The sequence below is a fragment of the Hyla sarda genome, chromosome 13 (genome assembly GCF_029499605.1).
Source record: "Hyla sarda isolate aHylSar1 chromosome 13, aHylSar1.hap1, whole genome shotgun sequence".
Taxonomy (NCBI): domain Eukaryota; kingdom Metazoa; phylum Chordata; class Amphibia; order Anura; family Hylidae; genus Hyla; species Hyla sarda.
The window spans coordinates 44,344,942-44,360,398 of record NC_079201.1 but is presented as its reverse complement, the minus strand read 5'-3'; the positions used below and the strand labels follow the sequence as shown (position 1 = coordinate 44,360,398).

The 15,457-nt window shown below is 42.1% G+C and overlaps 1 protein-coding gene across 1 annotated transcript in view; it reads right to left on the bottom strand.

The window, feature by feature from the left end:
• CCDC40 (coiled-coil domain containing 40) overlaps positions 1–15,457 on the bottom strand; it is a 282,644-nt gene that overhangs the window by 135,225 nt on the left and 131,962 nt on the right. The window contains exon 6 of the mRNA XM_056550062.1: positions 6,939–7,158. Coding sequence (XP_056406037.1) covers positions 6,939–7,158 — 220 coding nt within the window. The remainder of the gene's footprint in view (positions 1–6,938; positions 7,159–15,457) is intronic.

The window sequence follows — 15,457 nt, the reverse complement described above, 5'->3', positions numbered from 1 at the left end:
GCCAGCCACCGGCAGAATCCCGCAGCTGGGAACTACTACTCCCATCATGGAAACAAGTCTGTTCCATGATGGGAGTAGTAGTAGTCCTGGCTGTGGGAGTTATTTTGATGGAGGTTATTCAGCCGTTAGCACACGTTATTTAGTCCACTAGAATACATCAGTTTTTACACAGAAAACGGATGTTTAATAACGGATAAATACTCATAGTGTGAAAGGAGCCTTACTATGTTACTATGATATGGGGAAGGGAAATAAGGTCTGGATATGAGGACGGGATATAGGGACAGGATATAAAGACTGGGCTGTCAATCTGCAGGGGTTTACATTGTTTCGCAAGGATAGAATGAACAGAAAAGGTGGTGGAGTCTGTCTGTATGTAAGAAGTGGTATGAAAGTCAGTGTGAACGATGCCATAGTGTGTGATGATTCTGAGGATGTGGAATCACTGTGGGTAGAATTACAAAAGGAGGGAAATACTGAAAAAATAATACTTGGTGTAATCTACAGACCCCCTAATATCACTGAAGAGATAGAAGTTCGGCTTCATAAACAAATAGAGAGGGCCGCCCGGGCAGGTACAGTGGTAATAATGGGAGATTTTAACTATCCAGATATAGATTGGGGCCGGGGGCTGGCTAAAACTACAAAGGGGCGACAATTCCTAAATTTATTGCAGGATAATTTTATGGGCCAGTTTGTGGAGGACCCAACAAGAAGTGATGCCTTGTTGGATCTGATCATTTCCAACAACGCAGAGCTGGTTGGTAATGTAACTGTGCGGGAAAACCTTGGTAATAGCGACCACAATATAGTTACTTTTGACTTAAAATGTAGAAAACAAAGACAGGCGGGGAAGGCAAAAACATATAACTTTAAAAAGGCAAACCTCCCTGGGCTGAGGGCTGCACTACAGGACATAGACTGGGGGGGATACAGTCTGGAATAATGTGAACCAAAGGCCTGGGACACATAAAAGGAGGACTGGGTTCCGGGCGCTTCCCCTCCTAGTAGAGTACTGAATCTTAGGCAGGCAGATCCATAGAATAAAAAGGGAATTTATTCTATGGATCTGCCTGCCTAAGATTCAGTACTCTACTAGGAGGGGAAGCGCCCGGAACCCAGTCCTCCTTTTATGTGTCCCAGGCCTTTGGTTCACATTATTCCAGACTGTATCAGAAATGCTGAGTGACTAGCTCACTCAGAGAGGACTTCAGGAGCTGCTGACCTCATCTTCCCCGAGCGATACTACATGCAGATATAGGTGTTGTGCCCTGAGCATGACCACTTCTGGTAAGCCTACCTAATTATCCTAAGGGGCTCACCTGTCTGAACCATCTGCACTAGGAGCGCACCTCTCTTTTTGTCTTTTTCTCTACATAGACTGGGGGGAGGTGTTCTCAAATACTGATACAGAAGGTAAATGGGACATCTTTAAATCAACTCTAAATAACTATACAGCTAAATATATACCAAAGGGGAACAAATATAAACGACTAAAACTAAATCCTACATGGCTGACAAATGATGTTAAAAGAGCAATAAACAACAACAAAAATAGCCTTCAAAAAATTCAAATCTGATGGGTCAGCTATAACATTTAAACAGTACAAAGAGCTTAATAAAATCTGTAAAAATGTAATGAAAACAGCAAAAATTCAAAATGAGAGACAGGTGGCCAAAGAAAGCAAAACTAATCCTAAATATTTTTTTAGATATATAAATACAAAAAAACCAAGGACAGAGCATGTAGGACCCCTTAATAATGATAATGGGGAGGTTGTCACGGGCGATCAAGAGAAGGCGGAGCTACTGAATGGGTTCTTTAGTTCTGTATACAGTATGGAAAAAGGAGCTGACATTGGCAAGGTCAGTGCTGGTAACACATCATGTAATGTACTGAACCGGCTTAATGTAGAGATGGTACAAGGTAAGTTAAGCAATATAAATGTAAGCAAATCTCCGGGGCCAGATGGATTGCACCCAAGAGTTCTTAGAGAGGTAAGTTCAGTAATATCTCTACCCCTGTTCATGATATTTAGAGATTCTCTGGTGTCTGGTATTGTGCCAAGGGACTGGCGCAAGGCGAATGTGGTGCCAATCTTCAAAAAGGGCTCTAGGTCTTCCCCAGGAAACTATAGACCGGTAAGTTTAACGTGCATTGTGGGTAAATTGTTTGAAGGACTTATAAGGGATTACATACAGGAATACATAGGGGATAATTGTATTATAAGTGATAAACAGCATGGGTTTACTAAGCATAGAAGTTGTCAAACCAATCTAATTTGCTTTTATGAAAAGGTGAGTAGAAGCCTTGACAGAGGAATGGCTGTGGATATAGTGTTTCTGGATTTTGCTAAAGCATTTGATACTGTCCCTCATAGACGTCTGACAGGTAAGTTAAGGTCTTTGGGTTTGGAAATTTTAGTTTGTAACTGGATTGAACACTGGCTCATGGATCGTACCCAGAGAGTGGTGGTCAATGATTCGTACTCTGATTGGTCCCCGGTAATTAGTGGTGTACCCCAAGGTTCAGTACTGGGCCCGCTGTTGTTTAATTTATTTATCAATGATATAGAGGATGGTATTAACAGCTCTGTTTCTATCTTTGCAGATGACACCAAGCTTTGTAGCAAGGTACAGTCTATAGAGGATGTGTATAGGTTACAAGATGACTTGGATAGACTAAGTGTCTGGGCATCCACTTGGCAAATGAGGTTCAATGTGGATAAATGTAAAGTTATGCATCTGGGTACTAATAACCTGCATGCGTCGTATGTCTTAGGGGGGATCAAACTGGCAGAGTCACTGGTAGAGAAGGATCTGGGTGTACTTGTAGATCACAGACTACAGAATAGCATGCAATGTCAAGCTGCTGCTTCCAAAGCCGGCAGTATATTGTCATGTATAAAAAGAGGCATGGACTTAAGGGACAGGGACATAATACTCCCCCTTTATAAAGCATTGTTACGGCCTCACCTGGAATATGTTGTTCAGTTTTGGTCGCCTGTACATAAAAGGGACACTGTGGAGTTGGAAAGGGTGCAGAGACGCGCGACTAAACTAATATGGGGCATGGAACATCTTAGCTATGAGGAGCGATTAAAGGAGTTACAATTGTTTAGTCTTGAGAAGAGACGTTTAAGGGGGGATATGATAAACGTATATAAGTATATTAATGGCCCATACAAAAAATATGGAGAAAAACTGTTCCACGTTAAACCCCCCCAAAGGACGAGGGGGCACTCCCTCCGTCTGGAGAAGAAAAAGTTTAGTCTCAAGGGGCGACACGCCTTCTTTACCATGAGAACTATGAACTTATGGAACAGTCTACCTCAGGAACTGGTCACAGCAGGAAAAATTAACAGCTTTAAAACAGGATTAGATACATTCCTGGAACAAAATAACATTAATGCTTATGAAGAAATATAAAATCCCATCCCTTCCCCAATATTGCGCCACACCCCTACCCCTTAATTCCCTGGTTGAACTTGATGGACATATGTATTTTTTCGACCTTACTAACTATGTAACTATGTAACTATATGGGGACGGGATATGAGGACGAGATATAGGGACAGGATATGGGGACGGGATATAGGGACAGGATATAGTGACGGCATATAGGGACAGATTATGAGATCGGGAAATTAGGTCGGGATTTAAGGAAGGAATATGAGGTCGCGATATTAGGACGGGATATGAGGTCGGGATATGCGGAGGGGATATGGGGTTGGGATATGCGAAGGGGATATGGGGTCAAGATTTGAGCTGCTGCAGTCTGCTGACATTTGTCTAAGAGATGACAAAGACGGGGAATATGGCATGGAGACGTGTTGGGATATGATAGGTCATATGTAGCACATATATCCATTAAGGAAATCTGCCAGCTATCCTTGTTAAGTGTTTCACAACAATAATGACACTGTTTGGGGGATAGGGTGGTCTTCCTCCCATTGTATCATAAAGGGCAAGTTCAGAATACTACATATGATCGACAAGAAACCATTACGGGATGGTGAATACAGGGCATTTATCACACTATCACAGGGGGTTGATAAATTTGCCATACATAAACAAAAACACTTTTTTAGCATACATAAGCAAAAACACTTTTTTAGCATACATAAGCAAAAACAAAAAAATGATTTCAGAACACCACCTCTTCTCCTCTGTGACTTTTCTGTGACTTTTCTGCTCTAAAGCTGCATTTGTGACAAAAATGTGCGATATATATGTATTTATAAAAAAATGTTACCACTTTTTCCCCCTTAATGTATTAACCCATTTTTTGTATGTGTTTTTTTTCCTCATTTCAGTTCAGTGTATGCAAAGGACTACTTCGGACTATGGTGACCAGCATTTTTTTTTTAAATATAAATAAAATGGTTAACGGGGGATTGTGGGGGAGTGTTTTTTGGAATACATTTTTTTTAAATGTGTTGTTTTTTTTTTTCTTTAGTTCTCTTAACAGGCTTAGTAGTGGAAGCTGTCTAATCTACTACTAAGCCGGGCTTAGTGTTAGCCCCAAAAACAGCTAGCGCTAACCCCCAATTATTACCCCGGTACCCACCATCACAGGGGTGCCGAGAAGAGACGGTACCAACAGGCCTGGAGCATCAAAAATGGCGCTCCTGGGCCTAGGCGGTAACAGGCTGGCGTTATTTAGGCTGGGGAGGGCCAGTAACAATGGTCCTTGCCCACCCTGGTAACATCAGGCTGTTGCTGCTTGGTTGGTATTGTGCTGAGAATGAAAATACGGGGAACCACACACATTTTTTGCATAAATAATAATTTAAAAAAAAAATGCATAGCATTCCCTGTATTTTCATTCTCAGCACAATACCAACCAATGTCACTGAACAAACACAAAGCACTGAGGAGATAACTGACGATTCATGCGGCAAGTCACCTAGGGGAAGTCCTATAATAACATTACCTTTTGGCAAAACTGTTGCTAAACTTGAGTACAATAAAAACTCTGTTGTGGCACGATTCTCTACTGCAGGCCCCTTAGTTTGAGCCACCTGGCTCTAAGACTTGAGGAGCCACTTTCACTGTTAGGGGCCTGCTTCTCCAGGCTTAGATAAGTACTTTATGCAGGAACTAGTTAGCAGGAAATTGTTGCTGCTGTTTCAGCAAGGGGCCTTTCAAACCCCTCAGTTTCAGATCAGTCCTGCAAAGCACTTGGCAAAATAATGGAGCTTACATGTGACAGCCATCAATGGAATTTAAAATTGGAATCGGGCAGAAAAATAGCATTTTGCTAAGGGCAAGCCAGTGCAAAATTGTTTATGCCAGATTTGTATTCCAAAGTACTGGAAAGATAAATAACTGGCTCCTACAGCAATATAGTTAAAGATACAGTAAAGCTTAATATCCTGCAACTGGTATTACACACACCATGACATTTCTTTTTCAAAAGGGGTAAATGTTAAGCGATGATGATGCCACTACAACAACCATAGGATAAAAATGAAAAAGAAATGTTAACAAGGAGAGTGTTGAGTCAATAAACTGACACCATGGTCCCCTTAATCAGTCCAATTAAGTGGATTGATCACGCTTCCATTCTCCCAAGTTCTCCTAAGTTTAGTAATTCAAACAGAACTGGGGTGCAAATGAGAATTCACTAGCCTAGCTACAGTTAGTAAGTGACACAAAATACCCTTGTTCAACCCTGATAGATTTTGAGGGACCTTAGCCCTCAACTCTTTTAAGTTTGGACAACTCTGGGGACATTTATCAAAGCATTTAGTAGGTTTTTTTTGCTTAATATTGTCGCAAAAAAGTTGCATGTGTGACTACTCCATTTTTTGTGCGACTTTTTGATTGAGCAGTGCCCTAAACAAAAACAAAAAAAGAAATTTGCTTACCAAAGCAAAAAGTGATTTTTTGACTTGCAGTGGTCAGAGATTTATCAAGTGCTAAAGACGCATAAAAGTCGCATTGCATGAAAAAACCTACCAAATTTACTCCAGCTCAAACATAGAGCAGAAAAAGCCACTACTTTATCAGCAGGCTGCAATCAGTTAAAAAATAAGTCGCACTGGGGATACAAGTCAGGATACAAAAGATTAAACAACACAGACAAGGAACCAGGATACTAAATAACGCAGGAATGCAAAGTGGTAAATAGAAACAGAGAAACATAACAGCAGGTACAGACAACAGCACAAGAACCAAAGCAATAAAAGGCAGGAATGAAAATATAAAAGAAACTAGATTACAGGAAATATGGTGCCAAAATTAACCAGGGAATGGGCAAGTAAACTGAAGTCAGACACTATATAGATCAGGGTAGACAGGTTGTCTGTTTCTCAACTAAAAGATGTCACAAGAGGGCACTGGGACACTGTCCATATTTTTTGCTCGACACTGCCAAACCTTTTCACAGCATCAAGTTGAATTATCTATTGAAGGTCATTTGTCAGTCCTTCTTTATAGGGATCTGGTGGCTAGGGTGAGAGTTAACGGATAACTGTCTACTGTATTTCCACTTCAGCGTGGTACCCATCAGGGGTGTCCTCTATCTCTGTTGCTCTTCACCCTAGCCATTGAGCCCCTGGCCACATTTATTTGCTCTTATTCTTTATGTAATGGGGCTCAAGTATGGCAGGCTAGAGAAAAGGGTTGCACTTTATGCGGACAACATGTTGCTGTTTCTTGGCATATCAGTCTGGCATATAGTGTGGCATATAGTGTAAACACATCTGTAGTGGGGAGGGCTTACTTGACTAAAATGGTGCTTATCCCTCAGCTTTTGTACATATTACAGAACTCTCTGGATGCGATGTCTCACTTGTGAAGATTAGCTCTACCTAACCTGTCAAACATTATAAGCCACTGTGACAAACTTGGCATATACTTAGATCGACTGTTTGACACTTGTGTGTTAGACAGCACTGATAAATCTGTGCCACTGCTTTCACTATACCCACCTTCCTTAAGTTCAGTGTCTGTAGTTTGGTGTGTTTTCTTGTACAAATTTCTAATATTTTCCAGCTCCTCTTCCACCTGCCTACGTAAGATGGAGATCTGAGAATGTTTATCATGTTGCTTCTCCAGTCCCATCTGCTGACGAGCCAATTCCTGCTGTATGCCATACAGAATCACACCAAGGTCTTCACGTTTACCTTTATTTTTCTTTAATGAGGTATTCTGAAAACATAATAATGTATAATGTGAATTCTAAGAATACTGGGAGGGAATTTATCATTTTTAGCATTTATGATGCTGATCCTATATCCTAAAGCATTACTCCAGTGGAAAAATTCTTTTTTGGTGCCAGAAAAAGTTAAAGGAGTTCTGTATTGAAAAAAAAAAACGTGTTCCTTATTCAAAGGATAGGAAATAAAAGTTAGAAATCACAAGGGATCCGTGTGGTGTGACCCCCCCAGTCTGCTGGAAGGGGGCGTGCTAACCCCGCACTGAGTGACGGCAGACACACCGCCTCCATGTAAGCTGCGGCTTTCTGTGGGGGTCAGAACAGCCACCTCCGGCAGACCACCAGGGCCTCGTTCAGGAGATCACAGGGGGTCCCGGCGCATGGATAAGGGATTAGTTATTTTTTGCTGGACTACTCCTTTAAACAGATTTGTAAATGACTTCTATTTAAAAATCTTAATCCTTCTAGTACTTATCAGCTGCTATATGCTCCAAAGGAAGTTCTTTTCTTTTTGAATTTATTTTTTGTCTGACCACAGTGCTCTCTGCTGACACCTCTGTCCATTTCAGGAACTATCCAGAATAGGAGAAAACCCTCATAGCAAACCTCTCCTGCTCTGGAAGGTTCCTGACATGGACAGAGGTGTCAGCAGAGAGCAATGTGGTCAGACAGAAAAGAAATTAAAAAAGGAAAGAACTTCCTCTTTAGTATACTGGAAGGATTAAGATTTTTAAATAGTAGTAATTTATAAATCTGTAAATTTCTGGCCCCGGTTGATTTAAAAAAAACAAAAAAAAAAAAAACTGTTTTCTATTTGAGTACGTACCTCTTCAAAGTGTTACTGTCATTAAAACAACATGTCAAAAGATATTGATCGCACTGGGTCATATTCCTAAGACCCACTGCGAACGTGAGTTATTAGCTGGTGGCATTGCGCTCCACTCTCCTGCTAGTCAAGAGAGCAGTCCATTTCTCCGCAGAGATCCAAAACTTTTGACATGTCTGATCAACATGTGAAAAGTTGTTTTTTAATTACAGGAATGCATTAAATGCCTGTTTTAGCTTGCTTTACATGTAACAAATGTATAAAATTATCCCACATAGTTTAATACATTTGTCACAGCTACGTACATACATCTAATCTAGAAAATACACGTAACAGGATAAGTTTGCACTGGGCTGCAGTGATCGTGCGGGGAAAAAAAACTCCTCCAAAAAGGCTATACTTAACCCCTTAAGGACCAAGCCAATTTTCACCTTAGGGACCAGAGCGTTTTTTGCACATCTGACCACTGTCACTTTAAGCATTAACCCCTTGGGGACGGAGCCCATTATGACTCTAAGGACGGGAGCATTTTTTGCAAATCTGACCACTGTCACTTTAAGCATTAATAACTCTGGGATGCTTTTACTTATAAATTTGATTCCGAGATAGTTTTTTCGTGACATATTCTACTTTATGTTAGTGGTAAATTTTCGGCGATACTTGCATCCTTTCTTGGTGAAAAATTTGAAAATTCCATGAAAAATTTGAAAATTTTGCATTTTTCTAACTTTGAAGCTCTCTGCTTATAAGGAATATGGATATTCCAAATAAATTATATATTGATTAACATATACAATATGTCTACTTTATGTTTGCATCATAAAATTGATGAGTTTTTACTTTTGGAAGACACCAGAGGGCTTCAAAGTTCAGCAACAATTTTCCAATTTTTCGCAAAATTTTCAAAATCGGAATTTTTCAGGGACCAGTTCAGGTTTGAAGTGGATTTGAAGGGTCTTTTGGTTAGAAATACCCGATAAATGACCCCATTATAAAAACTGCAACCCCCAAAGTATTCAAAATGACATTCAGTAAGTGTGTTGACCCTTTAGGTGTTTCACAGGAATAGCAGCAAAGTGAAGGAGAAAATTCAAAATCTTAATTTTTTACACTGGCATGTTCTTTTAGACCCAGTTTTTGAATTTTTACAAGGGGTAAAAGGAAAAAAATCCTCTCAAAATTTGTAACCCAATTTCTCTCGAGTAAGAAAATACCTCATATGTGTATGTCAAGTGTTCGGCGGGCGCAGTAGAGGGCTCAGAAGCGAAGGAGCAACAATGGGATTTAGGAGAGTAGGTTTTTCTGAAATGGTTTTTGGGGGGCATGTCCCATTTAGGAAGCCCCTAGGGTGCCAGGACAGCAAAAAAAAACACATCGCACACTATTATGGAAACGACACCCCTCAAGGAATGTAACAAGGCGTCCAGTGAGCCTTAAGTTGTGTTTGACAACTTGGAAAATATTTTTCCACTAAAATGCTGGTTTTTCCCCAAATTTTACTTTTTTTACAAAGGGTAATAGGAGAAAAAGCCCCCCAAAATTTGTAACCCCATTTCTTCTGAGTATGGAAATACCACATGTTTGGACGTCAAGTGCACTGCGAGCGAACTACAATGCTCAGAAGAGAAGGAGCGCCATTGAGCTTTTAGAGAGATAATTTGTTTGGAATGGAAGTCAGGGGCCATGTGCATTTACAAAGCCCCCCGTGGTGCCAGAACAGTGGACCCCCCCACATGTCACCCCATTTTGGAAACTACACCCCTCACGGAATGTAATAAGGGGTACAGTGAGCATTTACACCCCACTGGTGTTTGACAGATCTTTGGAACAGTGGGCTGTGCAAACAACAAAATAAAATTTTTCATTTTCACGTACCACTGTCCCAAAAATCTGTCAGACCCCTGTGGGGCGTAAATGCTCACTGTACCCCTTATTACATTCCATGAGGGGTGTAGTTTCCAAAATGGGGTCACATGTGGGTATTTCTTTTTTTGCATTTATGTCAGAACCGCTGTAAAATCAGCCACCCATGTGCAAATCACCAATTTCGGCCTCAAATGTACATAGTGCGCTCTCACTCCTGAGCCTTGTTATGCGCCCGCAGAGCATTTTACGCCCACATATGGGGTATTTCCGTACTCAGAAGAAATTGCGTTACAAATTTTGGGGGTCTTTTTTTCCTTTTACCTCTTGTGAAAATAAAAAGTAAAGGGCAACACCAGCATGTTAGTGTAAAAAAATTTTTTTTTTTACACTAACAGGCTGGTATAGACCCAAACTTTTCCTTTTCATAAGGGGTAAAAGGAGAAAAAGCGCCCCAAAATTTGTAGTGCAATTTCTCCCGAGTACGGAAATACCCCATATGTGGCCCTAAACTGTTTCCTTGAAATGCGACAGTGCTCCAAAGTGAGAGAGCTCCATGCGCATTTGAGGACTAAATTAGGGATTGCATAGGGGTGGACATAGGGGTATTCTACGCCAGTGATTCCCAAACAGGGTGCCTCCAGCTGTTGCTAAACTCCCAGCATGCCTGGACAATTAGTGGCTGTCCGGAAATGCTGGGAGTTGTTGTTTTGCAACAGCTGGAGGCTCCGTTTTGGAAACACTGCTGTACAATACGTTTTTCATTTTTATTGAGGGAGACAGTGTAAGGGGGTGTATATGTAGTGTTTTACTCTTTATTAGGTGTTAGTGTAGTGTAGTGTAGTGTTTTTAGGGTACATTCACACGGGCGGGTTACGGTGAGTTTCCCGCTAGGAATTTGCGCTGCGGGGGGGGGGGGGGGGGGGCAAACCTCCAGCTGTTTCAAAACTACAACTCCCAGCATGCACGGTCTGTAAGTACATGCTGGGATTTGTAGTTTTGCAACAGCTGGAGGCACACTGGTTGGAAAACATTCAGTTAGGTTCTGTTACCTAACTCAGTATTTTCCAACCAGCGAGCCTCCAGCTGTTGCAAAACGACAACTCCCAGCATGCACGGTCTGTCAGTACATGCTGGGAGTTGTAGTTTTGCAACAGCTGGAGGCACACTGGTTGGAAAACCTTCAGTTAGGTTCTGTTACCTAACTCAGTATTTTCCAACCAGTGAGCCTCCAGCTGTTGCAAAACTACAACTCCCTGCATGCACGGTCTGTCAGTACATGCTGGGAGTTGTAGTTTTGAAACAGCTGGAGGCACACTGGTTGGAAAATACTGAGTTGGGTTCTGTTACCTAACTCAGTATTTTCCAACCAGTGTGCCTCCAGCTGTTGCAAAACTACAATTCCCAGCATGTTTGATTACAGAAGGGCATGCTGGGAGATGTAGTTATGCAACAGCTGGAGGTACGCAACTACAACTCCCAGCATGCCGAGACAGCTGTTTTCTGTGTGGGCATGCTGGAATTTGTAGTTTTGCAACATCTGGAGTGCTACAATTTAGAGACCACTGAACAGTGATCTCCAAACTGTGGATCTCCAGATGTTGCAAAACTACAACTCCCAGCATGCCCAGACAGCAAACAGCTGTGTGGGCATGCTAGGAGTTGTAGTTTTGCAAGATCTAGAGGGCAGTATAGAGATCACTGTGCAGTGGTCTCTAAGCTGCAGACCTCCAGCTGTTGCAAAACTACAAATTCCAGCATGCCCACACAGCAAACAGCTGTGTGGGCATGCTGGGAGTTGTAGTTTTGCAACATCTGGAGGGCTACAGTCTAGAGACCACTATAGTGGTCTCAGACTGTAGCCCTCTAGATGTTGCTAGGCAACTACTCACCGGCTTCCGTCGCATCCGGGAGCCGTCCTCTTCTGCCGTGCGCCGCCGCAGATCTCCGTCGCCGACCGCCGATCCCCGTCGCTCCGCTGCCTCCGGAGGGGTAAGTGGACTCCGGCGCCGCTCCTCTTCGTAAACCCCCCCGCCCCTAATCTGCTATTGGTGGTCGCGTCTAGACCACCAATAGCAGAGATAGGAGGGGTGGCACCTCACTCCTATCGCTTTAGGGGGATCGTGGGTGTCTTAGACACCCGCGATCCCCCTTCTATTCCGGGTCACCATAGACCCGTAATGACCCGGAATCGGCGCAAATCGCAAGTGTGAATTCACTTGCGATTTGCGCCGATCGCCGACATGGGGGGGTCTAATGACCCCCCTGGGCATTTGCACGGGGTGCCTGCTGATAGATATCAGCAGTCACCCCGGCCCGGTCCCCGCCCGGCGCGCGGCGGGGGCCGAAATTCCCACGGGCGTATGGATACGCCCTTCGTCCTCAAGTACCAGGACGCAAGGGCGTATGCATACGCCCTTTTTCCCCAACTGGTTAATAACTCTGGGATGCTTTTACTTATGAATTTGATTCTGAGACAGTTTTTTCGTGACATATTCTAATATAACATAGTGGTAAATATTCATTGATACTTGCATAATTTCTTGGTGAAAAATTCCCAAATGTCATTAAATTCAATTTATTTTTCTAACTTTGAAGCTCTCTGCTTGTAAGGAAAATAGACATTTTAAATAAATTTTATATTGATTCACGTATACAATATGTCTACTTTATGTTGGCATCATAAAGTTGACATGCTTTCACTTTTGGAAGACATCAGAGGGCTTCAAATTTCAGCAGTAATTTTCTAGTTTTTCATGAAATTTTCAAAATCTGAATTTTTCAGGGACCAACTCAGCTTTGAAGTGGATTTGAAGGGCCTTCATACTAGAAATACCCAATAAATGACACCATTATAGAAACGGCACCCCTCAAAGTATTCAAAATGACATTCAGAAAGTTTGTTAACCCTTTAAGTGTTTTACAGGAATAGCAGCAAAGTGAGGGAGAAAATTCAAAATCTTCATTTTTTACACTCGCATGTTCTTGTAGACCCAGTTTTTGCATTTTTACAAGGGGTAATAGGAGAAAAAGCCCCCCAAAATTTGTAACCCAATTTCTCTCAAGTAAGGAAATACCTCATTGGGGATGTAAAGTGCTCTGTGGGTGCCCTAGAGGGCTCAGAAGGGAGGGAGCGACAATGGGATTTTGGAGAGTGAATTTTGCTGAAATGGTTTTTGGGGGGAATGTCGCATTTAGAAAGCCCCTATGGTGCCATAACAGCAAAAAAACAAAAACAAAAAAAAAACACATGGCATACTATTTTGGAAACTACACCTCTCAAGGCACATAACATGGGGTCCAGTAAGCCTTAACACCCCACAGGTGTTTGACGACTTTTCGTTAAAGTCGGATGTGTAAATGAAATAAAAATGTTTTCACTAAGGTGCAGTTTTTCCCCCAAATTTACCATTTTTACAAAGGGTAATGGAAGAAAATGCCCCCAAAATTTGTAACCCCTTTTCTTCGGAGTATGGAAATACCCGATGTTAGGACGTAAAATGCTCTGCGGGAGAACTAAAATGCTCAGAAGAGAAGGAGTCACATTTGGCTTTTGGAAAGCAAATTTTGCTGAAATGGTTTTTGGGGGGCATGTCGCATTTAGGAAGCCCCTATGGTGCCAGAACAGCAAAAAAGAAATAAAATAAAAAAAACACATGGCATACTATTTTGGAAACTACACCCCTCAAGGAACACAACAAGTTGTACAGTGAGCCTTGACACCCCACAGGTGTTTGACGACTTTTTGTTAAAGTTTGATATGTAACTGAAAAAATAATTTTTTCACTAAAATGCAGGTTTTTCCCCAAATTTGACATTTTTACAAGGTGTAATTGGAGAAAATGCCCCCCAAAATTTGTAACCCCATTTCTTCTGAGTATGGAAATACCCTATGTGTGGACGTCAAATGCTCTTCTGGCGCACTACAATGCTCAGAAGGGATGGAGCGCCATTGAGTTTTTGGAGAGAGAATTTCTTTGGAATGGAAGTTGGGGGCCATGTGCGTTTACAAAGCCCCCCATGGTGCCCTTTCACATGTGACCCCATTTTGGAAACTAACCCCCTCACAGAATTAATTAAGGGGTGCAGTGAGCATTTACAACACTGGCTGTGCAAATGAAAAATGATTTTTTTTTTTTACACGGACCACTGTTCCAAAAATCTGTCAGGCACCTATGGGGCGTAAATGCTCACTGTACCCCTTATCACATTATGTGAGGGGTGTAGTTTCCAAAATGGGGTCACATTTGGGGGGTGCATTGTTCTGGCACCATGGAGGCTTTGTAAACACGTGTGGCCCTCAATTCCGTTTGTAGACACGTGTAGCCCTCAATTCCGGACAAATTTTTTCTCCAAAAGCCCAATGGTGCTCCTTCTCTTCTGAGCAATGTAGTTCGCCCACCGAGCACTTTACATCCACACATGGGGTATGTTCTCAGAAGAAATGGGGTTAGAAATTTTGGGTGGCTTTTTTTTCCTATTTTCCCTTGCGAAAATGAAAAATTTAGGGTAGCAAAAAATATATTTTTTTATCATTTTGCCATCCAACTTTAACGAAAATTTGTCAAACACCTGTGGGGTGTTAAGGCTCACTATACCCCTTGTTACGTTCCATGAGGGGTGTAGTTTCAAAAATGGGGTCACGTGTGGGTATTTATTTTTTTTGCGTTTATGTCAGAACCACTGTAAAATCAGCCACCCCTGTGCAAATCACCAATTTAGGCCTCAAGTGTACATAGTGCGCTCTCACTCTGAGCCATGATCCATTGAGCCATGCTGTGCATCCGCAGAGCATTTTACGTCCACATATGGAGTATTACCGTACTCAAAAGAAATTACGTTACAAATGTTGAGGGTCTTTTTTTCCTTTTACCTCTTGTGAAAATAAAAAGTATGGGGCAACACCAGCATGTTAGTGTAAAAGTACTCAGAAGAAATTACGTTGCAAATGTTGAGGGTCTTTTTTTCCTTTTCCCTCTTGTGAAAATAAAAATTATGGGGCAACACCAGCATGATAGCGTAAAAGTTTTTATTTTTTTACACTAACAGGCTGGTGTAGACCCCAACTTTTCCTCTTCATAAGGGGTAAAAAGAGAAAAAGCCCCCCCAAAATTTCTAAAGCAATTGCTCCCGAGTATGGAAATACCCCATGTGTGGCCCTAAACTGTTTCCTTAAAATACGACAGGGCACCGAAGTGAGAGAGTGCCATGCGCATTTGAGGACTAAATTAGGGATTGCATAGGGGTGGAATTAGGGGTATTCTACGCCAGTGATTTCCAAACAGGGTGCCTCCAGCTGTTGCTAAACTCTCAGCATTCCTGGACAGTCAGTGGCTGTCCAGAAATGCTGGGAGTTGTTGCTTTGCAACAGCTGCAGGCTCCGTTTTGGAAACACTGCCGTACGATACGTTTTTCATTTTTATTGGGGGGGGGGGGGGTGGAAGGGGAGGACAGTGTAAGGGTGTGTATATGTAGTGTTTTACCCTTTATTTTGTGTCAGTGTAGTGTAGTGTTTTTAGGGTACACTCACACGGGCAGGTGTTTACGGTGGGTTTCCTGCTAGGCGTTTGCACTGCGGCCGAAAATTTGCCGCAGCTCAAACT